This window comes from Microtus ochrogaster (genome assembly GCF_000317375.1).
Source record: "Microtus ochrogaster isolate Prairie Vole_2 chromosome 14 unlocalized genomic scaffold, MicOch1.0 chr14_random_3, whole genome shotgun sequence".
Taxonomy (NCBI): domain Eukaryota; kingdom Metazoa; phylum Chordata; class Mammalia; order Rodentia; family Cricetidae; genus Microtus; species Microtus ochrogaster.
The window spans coordinates 11492356-11505299 of NW_004949098.1; the positions used below are offsets into that span (position 1 = coordinate 11492356).

At 51.9% G+C, this 12944-nt stretch overlaps 1 protein-coding gene across 3 annotated transcripts in view; it reads right to left on the bottom strand.

Moving 5' to 3' along the window:
• Positions 1–8: 8 nt before the first annotated feature.
• The window catches only part of Capg (capping actin protein, gelsolin like), a 19956-nt gene continuing 7020 nt past the window's right edge, over positions 9–12944 (bottom strand). For all 3 annotated transcript variants that reach the window (XM_013352838.2, XM_005364730.3, XM_005364729.3), the window contains exons 2-10: positions 7762–7796; positions 7482–7654; positions 7239–7393; positions 6878–7045; positions 5623–5772; positions 5247–5339; positions 4619–4751; positions 2045–2133; positions 9–690 (exon numbers count right to left, since the gene is read on the bottom strand). In XM_013352838.2, coding sequence (XP_013208292.1) covers positions 625–690; positions 2045–2133; positions 4619–4751; positions 5247–5339; positions 5623–5772; positions 6878–7045; positions 7239–7393; positions 7482–7654; positions 7762–7784 — 1050 coding nt within the window. In that variant the 5' untranslated portion in view covers positions 7785–7796 and the 3' untranslated portion in view covers positions 9–624. The remainder of the gene's footprint in view (positions 691–2044; positions 2134–4618; positions 4752–5246; positions 5340–5622; positions 5773–6877; positions 7046–7238; positions 7394–7481; positions 7655–7761; positions 7797–12944) is intronic.

The following is a 12944-nucleotide window of genomic DNA, read 5'->3' on the forward strand; positions in this document are numbered from 1 at the left end:
CACACACACACACACACACACACACACACACACACACACCAGCCCTGAGCTGATGAACCAAACACAAAACCCAGTGGAGTAAGGACAGTTGGCCCGCTCAAGGACTCTGGCACATTCCGTTGCTGGGTTCGTGTAATCATTTAAAACTGCCTCATGGGTGCTTATTGGGGCATCTGAGGAAATACTGGCTTGAATAGAAATCTGTCCCCAGCCACAGCCACAGCCTTCTCCCAGGCGGGAATGTGAGACTTGAACTAAACCCTGGCCCGAAAGCAGAGGCCTGGCACTGTGCCACCTCCCCATCAGGTTCTGGGCACGGTGGGGATTGGACAGCGGCTCCACTGAGTCCTGGCCACGCAGAGCCAGAGCTGGGCTCCTGGAAGCGGCGGGATTTGAAGCGGCGGAATTATCTATCACCGATGTTCTACTCGGACCCCAGAATGGGGACGAGCCCAAGTGAATAGCCAGAAAAATCAGCCCAGGGCGAGCACACAGGAGAGAGCTGGGAACTGGGAACTGAAGGTGCATCCTTTATTGAGCATCCGGGCACCTCGGTGCTGACTCGGCAGCGGGGGAGGGGCCAGGCAGATGGTGGCCTGCAGAGCGGGCTGGGGACTCCCACCCTCACTTCCAGTCCTTGAAGAATTGCTTGAAGATGGGACTCTCTCGGCCCTGGGGTAGAATCTCCACCTGCAGTGGGAGAAAGGCTTGGCTCACAGGCTGCCCACCTATGCTTCTGAGGAGGGGGACAAGGGCTGCCATGACCAAGGGAACGCACAGCAATACCTTGCCAGCTGTGTCTCCCAAGAGAATGTTCCTTTGTGGTTAAATCTTCTTGTCATGGCCCTACAGTGAGGCTGTCTTGCTACATCAGAGACGGACGAGGGCATTTTCCCATGCGTGCCATCAACCAGAAGGCCCACATCTTCAAGTGGTGCACAATCACTAATGCCCCTCGCGCTGTGGTTTTCTATGCCCCCCCCACATACACCCTTTTGTGGGGTTGATAGTGGCTATGGGGGGAACCACTCTAAAGGGATATCTGGTCCATCGTGATTTAGGAGGAAAAAGGACCATTTGCCTCATGAATATACCACCCACCTCCCAAATAGTCATAAAATTGCAGAACCCAGTGTGGTACAATGATCTCTTTGGAATGCTCCTTAGTGTGATTTGCTAAATAAACTGCTCAAACCGTCTGTTTCTTGGCTAAATTCTTTCATTCAAGAAAACGGGAGCCCTGTAAGACCAGGCGAGAGGCCACAAGCAGTGTAAGCCAGTCCCGAGAAGACAAAAATGAGACTCAAGCTCATAGGACACAGGCTGAGAGAACACTGCTTCATGGATTGGGGTACCCAGTTTGGCAGATCCCACCAATCAAACGTCAGCTGTACCAGAATTTCTGACCAGGGAATGGTGACCTGTGATCTCGGCACTTGAGAGGCTGAGGCAGGAGAATTGTTGTGAGTTCAGGCTAGCTGGGGATGCATATTCTAAACTACTCTGGGCAACAGAGGGAACTGTCTCGAAGGGGTTCAAGGGGGCTGAGGATGTAGCTCCATTGGTAGAGCGCCTGCCTGCCACACACCAAGCCCTGGGTTCAGTTCCCAGCACCACATAAGCCAGGTGGGACCCACACTAGAGGCCAGAAGATGAGAAGTTCAAGGTCATCCTTGGCTACTTAGAGAGTTTGAGGCCAGCCTGGTCTGCATGTGACCCTTACGGAGAGAGGCGGGATGAGAATAACGTGTAGCCTCCGTGCTGGGACTAAGAGAAAAGGGACACTACTGGCTGGGGAGACCCAGCCCCAGTGACCGCCCTACCCTTCCACCTCCCAGTACTCTCTCTGAAAATATGTTTTGGGTTTTGTTTTTTGTTTTGTTTTTTTAAAAGGCTGAAGGACTGAAAGGCCTTTCCACCTAACTGGTCTGAGGCAGGCAAGTCTGCTCCCAACTCCTGAAGTGTCCAGGTCTTGTTCAGGCTGGGGTAGGGAGCCACAGGAGGGTACCAGGAGGAGGAGGTGGAGACATGGGTTTGTCCTCACCTGAGTGTTTGGGGAGTATCTCATCCGAGAGATGAAGCCATCGGCCACTTGGAGGGCTGCCTGCCGCTCCTTCTCGTTAGCTTTTCGCCCTAGAACATAGGAACGAGATGTCAAAAGGAGCAGAAGGTGAGGTGTGGCAATCATCATTGGGGTGCAAAGTGTGATTCAAGCTGAAGGCATTTGACAAGGAAACAGCCAGGCAGTGGCTGACTCTCTGACCACTGTCAAAATCTTGTGAACCACAAAGTTCTTCCCCTGTAAGTGACTCACTGCTGTGGCATCTGTGGGCACTTGACCCTCTGCTCCCCAGCTTCCTGTCCTACTGGGCCCTTTTCTGTAAGGATTCCTTTCTTGGGGACCACAGACACTCACATGGTCCTCTGGAATCTTAGCACTGGCTTCATGGGGTTTAGCGCCTCTGCAGGAAGGAAGAGGCCACCCCAGGGCAAGGGACGTAGCTCAGTCGGTAGAATATTTGCCCAGCATATGCCCTGGGTTCCAGCCGCAGCACCAGAGAAAATCCCAGCACTCAGGAGATGGAGGCAAGAGAATCAGGGGTTCTTTGGCTGCATAACAAGTCAGAGGCCAGCCTGGGCTACAAGAGACCTTGTCTCAAAAAGGAAGGGAAAGGGCTGGAGAGATGACTTGGTGGTTAAGAGCACTTGCTGCTTTTGCAAAGGACTAGAGTTCAGTTCCCAGCACCCACGTCGGGAGCTCAAAACTGCTTTTAACAGCAGCTAAAGGGATCTGATGGCCTCCTCTGGCCTCCTTGGGCACCCCCCACAGGCTTGTACACACACAGAAAGTGTTGAGGACCTGACTTTGCAAACTCTGTTTTGTTTTTGTTTATTTTTACTTTATGTGCATTTGTGTCTTGCCATGGGTGTCAGGTCCCTTGGAACTGGAATTACAGACAGTTGTGAGCTGCCATGTGGGTACTGGAAATTGAACCCACCAGGTCCTCTGGAAGAGCAATCAGTGCTCTTAACCACTGAGCTGTCTCTCCAGGCCCACAAACTCTGTTTTAAAAAGGGGGCTTTATCTTAAGCCATATAATGAGTGGGGGCCAAATCTCAGCTCCAGAGATGCGCTGGGATAGCAAAATTTGAAGGGACATCCTGAAAATAGCCGATTAAGGAGCTAGGGAGAGAGGCCATAAAATTTAACGAGGTCCAGAAGCTCCTAGGAGGCGTCCTGTCCTTGAAGATACCTTGTCAGTAACTAATGGCTCTTTGTTAGGTTTTTGTGCCCAAAACCTGACCAATGGTTTCAGAAACTATCTTATCCTATGACCCCCTTACCCAATCCCAAGACGACAGGACATGAACTCCCCTGATTGTGGCATTTCCCCTTTAAAGTTTCTACACACACACACACACACACACACACACACACACACACACACACACACCAGCTCCCTACCACACTTTCTGCACCCACCATGCTGGGTGCTGGAAAGGTATTGGTCCAAACTTGACCCTCATGTAGCCGGGCGGTGATGGCGCACACTTTTAATCCCAGCACTCAGGAGGCAGGCGGATCTCTGTGAGTTCAAGGCCAGCCTGGTCTACAAGAGCTAGTTCCAGGACAGGAACCAAAAGCTACGGAGAAACCCTGTCTCAAAAAATTCAAAAAAATAAAAAAAATAAATAAAAACCCTCATGTAATTTACATCAGAAATCCAGCTCTGTGAATTCATTTGAGGACCAGAAACTTGGGCATAACAAAAGAAAGAAGAAAAGAAAGAGAAGGAAGGAAGGAAGGAAGGAAGGAAGGAAGGAAGGAAGGAAGGAAGGAGAAAGGAGGTAGGGAGGGAAGGAGGGATCATGCTGTCTTTACATTTTCCATGGTCAAAGCAAGCAGCCAGGCTCAGGCACACAGCAGCCTTTCTCTCTCTCTCCAGTAAATACAATCTCTTGGAAAAGCACAGCCTCCAAGTTTACCACACACTGTGTAAAGTGCTACCAAGCCCAACTAAAATTTACCTCAGTTACAGTTAACTCAAAACCTCAAAGTCAGGGACCTCAGAGCCCCAAGGCCTGGAAACTGCAGAGAGAGTTCTCAAAATCTCCCCTGGAGCCCCGCAGACATACTCTGGGAACACTGTTTCCCCTGGAGCCCCCCCCCCCCAGGCATACCCTGAGAACACTGTCTCCCCTGGGCTCCCCCCCAAACCCTGGGAACACTGTCTCCCCTGGAGCCCCTCCAACCCCCCACCCCCACCCCTGCAGACATACCCTGGGAACACTGTCTCCCCTGGAGTCCCCCCAAACCCTGGGAACACTGTCTCCCCTGGAGCCCCACAGACATACCCTGGAAATGTGTTAAACACACACACACACACACACACACACACACACACACACACATGCTCAGGCTCCAGCCTAGACCTGGTGAATCTGAATCTCTGGGACTGACCCAGAAATGTATTCAACAGGTCCTTGGAGTTTTGAGGCCCACTGAGGTTTTAAAATGGCTGAGTTTGCTGGGTTCAAGGAAGCTGCAGGACCCTCAGGCAGAGGTGGCTGAGCCTGCTGCAGGGCCCTCAGGCTCGTACAGAGGAGTCACACATACCCTTCCAGATGTAGATTTTGCCACAGAGTCCGTTGTCCAGAACAAAGCAGTCATCAGGAATCAGCAGTTCAGAGGCAAAGGGGCTGGAGTCAGCCACCTTGGTGAGATTCATCTGTCCAGTGGCGTCAGAGACCTGGGGAGGAAGTACAGTCCCCAGTGTGACCAGCACGCACGTGTGCACACACAAACACACACACACCCGCACTCACCTTGAATGAAGGAATGGGTTACCCAGGCCCTCCCCAGTTGCTTTTCCCAACAGTTCTGAGCAACAGGCAGGAAAAAACCTCCCAAAGACAAGCTCCAGACAGCCCCTCTCTTGTCTGTCAACTGCAGTTCAGAGGCTACTACTCCCTTAGGGAAAGAGGTGACTTCCACATTACAAGTAACTGCACAGGGTTCAAGTGAAGGCAAACTCTGCCTTAGCTTCCAACCTCCACCAACGAGCTGGAAGTGTGTATCTCCTCAGAGGGCTGCCATCTGCCTACTCCCACCCATCCCTCCTCCGACCCCTACAAACCTACCTGGTACCTGGCCCAGCCTTCCCACACCCTCCTCCCCCCTTCAGCTCCAAGCCTCTGCCAACGGCAGATGACTGGTTGGTCCCCAGCAGGCCTGACGTGCCCACCTTATACAGGGCTGCAGCCTGGGCGTTGGTCTTATCAGCTGTGAGGTCTTCCTCAGGGTTGCCCTCCTTCAGAGCAGGCTTGGCGCCCAGAACCTGCAGAACCAGACAAGATTACTGGGGCTTCTACACCCAAATTCTTCAAGTCACCACATCCAGGGCCACCTGTGTCCTGCACTAATGTGGAGGGCAAAGTGATGGATCCAGGCTGCCCAAGGCTGTACCCACTCAGAGGAATGCTTGTCACCGTCACACAACAGTGCCCCATGCACGACCCATGCAGGGCTCCGGATGGCCCCAGTCACCCTCTCTCAGCAGCCTTCATCACCCCAGCTTAGCATTGTCTCAGCTCCCATCTGCCCACCCCAGTGTTCCCAACCTGAATCATCTCAGCTGGCTCTTCTCCATCGGTGATAATTTCCACCTGGGCCTTGCCCTGCCGCTCGCTGTCCCTGATGGCCAGGGCCAGGTCCCTTGCTTTGTTACGTTCCAGGATGTTGGACTTTGCACCACACCAGGCGAAGATGCTCTGCAGAGAAGCCAGACAGGCCCATCACAGCCAGTAGCCTTTGTCCTGCCCCTACTGAAAAGCTGTCCTCACAGGAGGTGCAAGCAAGAAGGCCGTGCCAGTGTGGGGTGTAGTAATGGCAGTGCATGCCTTTGATCCCAGTACTCACGGGGCAGAGGCTGAAGCAGGCAGATGTCTGTGTATTTGAGACCAGGTCTACATAGTGAGTTCCAGGACAACCTGGGCTACACTGAGACGCTAGTTCAAAAACAAACAAAAGCCAAGAAGTCAGGGACATTCTCCAGAGGCCTCTGAGAAAGGGAAGGACAATGCCTGTAAGAGTGCCTCCTCACTGGAGAGAGAGTTGTCTCAGTGGTCAAGAGTATTCACTGCCGGGCTGGAGAGATGGCTCAGCGGTTAAGAGCACTGCCTGCTCTTCCAAAGGTCCTGAGTTCAATTCCCAGCAACCACATAGTGGCTCACAGCCATCTGTAATGATATCTGGTGCCCTCTTCTGGTCGCAGGTATACATGCAGACAGAACACTGAGAATACTGTACACATAATAAATAAATAAATCTTAAAAAAAAAAAAAAAGAGTATCCACTGGTCTTGCCGGGGAACTGCTTTCTGAGCACCCACGATGGGGAGCTGACAACTGCCTATAACTCCAACTCCTGCGCCCCCTCCTGGCCTCTGCTGGTATCTGCATTCATGAGTATATGCCTACCCACACATAACACAGACAAATTTTTTAAAAACGTAATCAAATTACAAAAAAAAAAAAATCCAAAAAACATGTTTTAAGAAAGTTTGAAGCTTTCTGTTGAGCCCCATTTATAAACTTTGGGCTGCATGCAGCCAATGGCCGCGGGTTGGACAGGCCTGGAACTGAACGGGAAGAAGCACATGAGATATGTATACAGGTTTGAGATCGCTAAATCTATGAGACTGGACATCTGTGGATGGTGGTGTCTGCGTGGCACGGGAAATAATCCCTATGGGTCTAAGGGCTGGCTGGCTGGCTGAGGATGTCTTCTCCCGGATGTTCACCACAACACGGGTTCTCACTGCTCCCCGCGGTCTCCCCAGTGCCCGCACATGCTCAGTCTCGGCCACCTACCCACCTGGCCCAGGTCCAGGATGAAGCAGTCCCCGGTGTTAAAGCTGTCCCAGCTCAGCGCCCTCTCTGTGGCACGGATGTTTTTCTTCCCCTTAACTTGGTAGAGCTTCTTGATGGCTGCTGGGGTGGCCCCCGAGTTTGTCTTGTGAAATGCGGACTCCACACCACCTTCCTGAAACCCAGAAAACCGGCCTGAGCGGCCTCACAGGCACCCAGAGCCTTCTACACTGCATCGCAGTAGAAACCAATCCCCAAGGGTGCCCAGGCCTTCCAAAGGATAAGACAGCCAGAAAGAGGAGCTGACTCGGAGAAAAGTCCCGGGAGCGAGGGCCTGGAGGTGGCGAGGGCCTGGAGGTGGGTCTCACCTGGTACTTGAGGCCACGCGGGAAGTAGCTCATGAAGAGGTCTGACTCGTTTCCTTGAACCTCACGGTGCTGCACAGGCCGCTCCCCAAGGAGGGTGTTGAGGTGTACGGCCAGCACAGCACAGGCCCCCTGCTCGTCCCGGGATGACTGCTGGCCTAGGATGAAGGTGACAGGTGACAGGCAAGGTCCCCGAGACCCCCTACAACCCGCATCCCTGCCTCTGCCGAATTCCAACGCCTTTACCTATCCACAGGTGCAGATGGGAGACCTCTTCGGGGCCATTGTGAAGCACTAGGTAGGAGTCCCCAGAGAAGAAGATGCCATGGTTCTCTCGCGCTAGGGGCACGGGCTTCAGCTTCTCCACCCGCCATATGTGTAGGCCTGGGTCTTGGACAGAGGCTGGGAATGGGGATCCACTGTAGGAAGAGATGGTTGCTAGCGGGCTCAAGCAGAGATGCTTGGGCAGGCCTGGAGACGGAAGTCTGAGTATAGTGAGAACAGAGACATGGGGCGCACTGCCTACCTCTGCGGGATGGGTGTGTACATGCTGCTCCAGACCTGAGGAGAGAAACCATGGTTACCACAAGGGGCCTAACAGACCTCCCTCGTTGGTCTCGGGGAGCCTTCCAGGTGGCCAAGTAGTCTCCCTTAGGTTTTTTTGAGGCAGTGTCTTATGTAACCTGGGTGGTCCTCACAGCTGTCAGGAGCTGAGGATGACCTGGGCTGAGGTGATGCTCAACAGCTAACACACTTGCATGGCACGTGTGAGGACCAGAGTTTGAATCCTCAGAATCCACATACGTGTTGGGTGAACTGCCCACTTGTAATTCCAGCTTCAGAGGACAGAGACAGGAGATCCCCAAAGCAAACTGAAGAACAAAACTAGCCCCGTCGGCAAGCTCTGGTTTGGTTAAGAGATTGAATACGATGAAGAGTCCTGACATCAACTTTGGGCCTCCACGTGCATACACACACACATGCTATTAGACCTATACACGTGTCTACACATGCAGACATGCACAAACATGTGCAAGAGGAGGGGGGGAGAGGAAAAGGCCAATTATTACAGCATGTGTGACCATAACCCCAGCAATGGGAAGGGGAAGGCAGAAAGTCCAGATGCTCAAGCACATTCAGGTTCCAGGTTAGCCTGGGCTACATAAAACTCTGTCTTAAAACAACAGAAAATGCCTGGTATGACCGTGTACACCTGTGGAACTGACATTCCAGAAACAGAAGCAAGAGAATCAGAAGTTCAAGGCCATTCTTGGCACCTAGTGAATTCTGAGCCAACCTGGGCTATAAAACACCCCATCGAAAAAGAAAAAGGAAGAAAGGAAGGAAAATAGACAAGGTGTCTGTGACACAGCTCGGTGGGTAAGGGTACACTTGACACAGCTTGATAGGTAAAAGTGCCCATGCATGATACAACTCAGTGGATAAAGGTGCCCGTGACACAGCTCGGCGGGTAAAGGTGCCCGTGACACAGCTTGGCGGGTAAAGGTGCCCATGTCACAGCTCGGCGGGTAAAGGTGCTTGCTGCACACGTCTGCTGAACTGACTAGTAAAGGTGAAAGAAGAACACAGACTCCCTGAGGCTGCCCTCAACCTCCACATTTATGCCATACATACATACATGCAGACACACCCATACCAACAAAAATGTTATTTTTTAATCTAATATCTAAAAAAAATCTTAACTATTAAACAACAGATAAAGAAGTGAGGATGCAGCTTAATTGGTAGAGAACTTGCCTAGCACGCATGAAGTCCTGGGTTCAAGCCCAGCACTGCAGAAACTGGACCTGATGGCTCATGCCTATAATCTCAGCATTTGGGAGGTGGAGACAAGAGTTCAAGATCACCCTCAAAGATTTTGAGGGCAGCTTGGGATCTATAGAACCTTGAAAAAAGAGCGAGAACTCGGCAAGGTGGAGCAGCCTGGAAGCCTGTAATCCCAGCACTCAGAAGCAGAGGCTGGTAGAGGTCCAAAAATTCAAGGCCAGCCTGGTCTACACAGTGGGTTCCAGGCCAGCCAGAGAGAGGAAGAGAGAAAGAGAAGAATTTTTATTCTCTAAATCTACTAAAAACAAACCTTTCATGGGATTTTCTCCCTCCTAGCCAACACTCTCCCAAAAGCTGCACTCATTCTGGGCATCAGCTATCCCTTGTATGTGCCCAGCATCTTCCGGTTCCAGCATGATGAATGCCATCTTTGTTTTGTGAGTCGGTAGAGAAAATATTTCTTGGGCAAAAGGAATTGTAGTATAGGGAGAATGCAAAAGGCAAGCTGTTGTTGTCATTGTTTTTAATTTCAGAAACATATAGTCAAAACAACTTCACCCTCCCTTTTCTCTGTTCCCAAAGGTAGTTGGCTCCTTTTTTGACCTCCGCGTATGGACAATGGTACATGCACACACGCGCTCAACCTCCATGTACAGACCATGGTACGTGCGCACACGCGCTCAACCTCCCCGTACGGACAATGGTACGTGCACACACGCGCTCAACCTCCACATACGGACAATGGTACGTGCACACACGCACTCAACCTCCTCGTATGGACAATGGTACGTGCACACACGCGCTCAACCTCCGCGTTCGGACAATGGTACGTGCACACACGCGCTCGAGTGTACATGTACAGACACTAAATAAGTAAATAGATGTGAAGAAAGGACTGGTTTTCCCTTCCACCATGGGAGTTCTGGGGGTCAAACTCAGACGGTTAGCCCCAGGAGCAAGTGCTCCCTTACCACTGAGCCCATGGCTCAGAGCTAAGGCGTTTTTGTTTGCTTGTTTATTGTAAGGCTTTTAAAGGAAGAAAGAGACTGTGTGTCTCCAGCACTTAATTCAGTGAGTTCCTGGGAGAGGTGCCCTGAGGGACACGGAGGGGGAGAGTAGGAAGCTGCAGGAGCACAGAGGCCACTCTGTGGTCAGGGTGGCTGGGTCAGCAGGGATTGTTGAGTCTGCACAGGAAGCAGAGCAGAAGGCGGAGCTAGGGTGAAAGACTTGAAATGCCCGCGGGGAATTACCACTTTCCTTTTCGGTATCAACCTCTCAAACAGAGGATCATGCGTTTCAGCGTGACCCCCACAAACGCCATGGGCTGTGTGCGCACCCCCTGCTATGGGCAGCCTAGCCTGTGAGTCAGGTAGGAACTGATGAGGCTGCCCCGAACCCAAGCTCAGGAATGAGAGACTGAACCTGTAACCTCAGTGCTTTTAGTTCCGTGTTACCAAAATGAGAAACTGGGCCGTGACTCAGAGTCAAGTGCTCTCCACTCCAAGTTAATGTGGGGTTCTGATGAGGGGTTTCGGCTATCTGCTCCTTCACGGCCCTCGTTAGTGCTCATTACAGCGCCTACTCAGGACTGATGGTCCGCTGGCAAGGTGCTGGCTGGCAAGTCTAATGCCTTTAGTTCCATCCCCAAGACCCATAGGACAGAGGAAAGAACCAGCTCCTGGAGTTTCCCTCTGACCTCTGCACGCATGTTATGAAACATGCACAAGTACATACACAAAAATAAATGATAAAAGTAAAAAAAAAAAAAAAAAACCAACCACCTTACAGAAGTGCAAAGACTCTGGCTAAACTCCATCACTCCATCTAAACCTTCTAGACCTTTCTCCATACTTCCTCGCAAAATCCAGTTGCTGCCAAAGATCCCTGAAACATGCGTTAGGCTGCAAATCCCCATAATCCATATCTCATCATCCTTTATGCAGATCTGGTTCTTCGACCTGCACCCCCCCACAAACAAGATGTCTGCTCATCCTGCCTATCTTCAACAAGAAACCTGCCAGGTTAGTTTGACAGAACCTCCCCCCCCCCCCTGAGGCGCTTTCTTTTAGTAATTTTCCACACCCTGACTCTTCCCTAGCTCCTGGGCTGTGGAAGCCTCGTTGGCTCACACGTGTTGAGACTAGTCTTTCTCCCACACTGCAAGGACCTGGTGCTCAGTCCCTATACTTATTGTGGCGGTCCTGTCATAGCCTTCCTTACGGTATCAAGTATCAGGGAATAAGGGTTTTTCCTTTTCTTTTTTCTTTTCTTCTTTTGGGATAGGGTCTCTTATAGCCTGAGCTAGTCTTGCGTTCACTAGGTAGCCACGGGAGACTTTGGACTTCTGATCCTCCGGCCTTCACCTCCACAGTGCTGGATGAGCAGGCTGGATTTACGCAGATGGAACCCATGTCTGCATGCGTGCTGGGTGGAACTCCACCAGCAGCTACATCCCCAGCCCCTGAGTGTATCAGCAGGCCGGGACACTCTCCTCAGGCTGGAAGTGTTTTCCATCAGTGTTCAAAGTGATCCTCATAGTACATGAGGTACGAAAACAGGCTCTGGAACGCGAAGGAGAGGAAGGCTTTTAAAACTGATAGCCAGGTGTGGTGGCGCATGCCTTTAATCCCAGCAGAGACAGAAGCAGGAGCCTCTGTGAGTTTGAGGCCAGCCTGGACACAGAGTGAGTTCCAGGACAGCCAGCACTGTTACACAGAGAAATCCTGTCTTGATAAACAAACAACAAAACCATCCGGACGATGGTGGCGCATGCCTTTAATCCCAGCACTCCAGAGGCAGAGGCAGGTGGATCTCTGTGAGTTCAAGACCAGCCTGGTCTACAGAGCTAGTTCCAGGACAGGCTCCAAAGCCACAGAGAAACTCTGTCTCGAAACAAAACAAAACAAACAAACAAAAAAAAACCCAACAACCTCCTGACAAAGCTAGGCAGGCCGGTACAAGCCTAGAATCCCAACTTGTTGATAAACTGAGGCAGGTGTATTAGCAGTTTAAGACAAGCCTGGGCTGCAGAGTGTGTTCAAGGTCTTCCTATGCGACATAATGAGGCCAATCTCAAGATAAAAGGTAAAAAGAGAACCGGGAATGTAGTTCTGTAGTACCGTGCTCACCTAGCATGCAGAGACTCCAAGTTCAACTCCTACTCCCAAGGGTGAGGAAGTGGGGTACATGGCTGGGTAGCAGTGAGAGAAGCCCTAGATCCTGAGTCCCCCCCCCCCCCCGCATCAGCTCCTGATCCTGCCTGCATCCAGGCTTTCCTGAGGAAGGGGCTTCCCTGGCAAACAGCTTTCCACTCTTGTCTCCTGCTTTCAGCCCTTCGCCTCCTCGGTGAGGTGCGAGGTGCGTGTGTCACAGCCCTCCATTCCTGTGGGCGCACACACATCAGCCCCAGCTATCTGAGGGATGTTCCAGTACCATAACTCCTGCGGAAGTTTTCCCAGCCCACTCAGCAGGGACACTCCTGACACCCTATCCCTCAAGCATTCAGTCCCTGCACTTCCGTGCATCCCAGATCTGTGCCAGGGGCTCAGCACTGGGCCGGCTGCAGGAGGGGAAGACAGAGATGAAGAACAGTCTGCCTTGTGGCCTAGCCAGCGGGCTCAGGGAAGTGGGGGAGCCATCACATCCAGTGAAACCACAGACCTGCTTCCTCCACATAAGACTGTCACGTAATCACAGACCAGCACTAGGAGCCTTAGGGCTTAGTCCTCAGAGCACACTACAGACACCTCTTCCAGAGCACACTTCTTCTTCCTCTTCTTGAATGCTTCTGGGGATGGGGAACTCACTGCTTCACAGGCACCTCCCCCCTTAGGAGCCTTAGGAGTGTATTATTAGAGGGGGTGTGTACAGGCTTGGGGGAGAGAGAGAGAGAGAGAGAGAGAGAGAGAGAGAGAGAGAGAG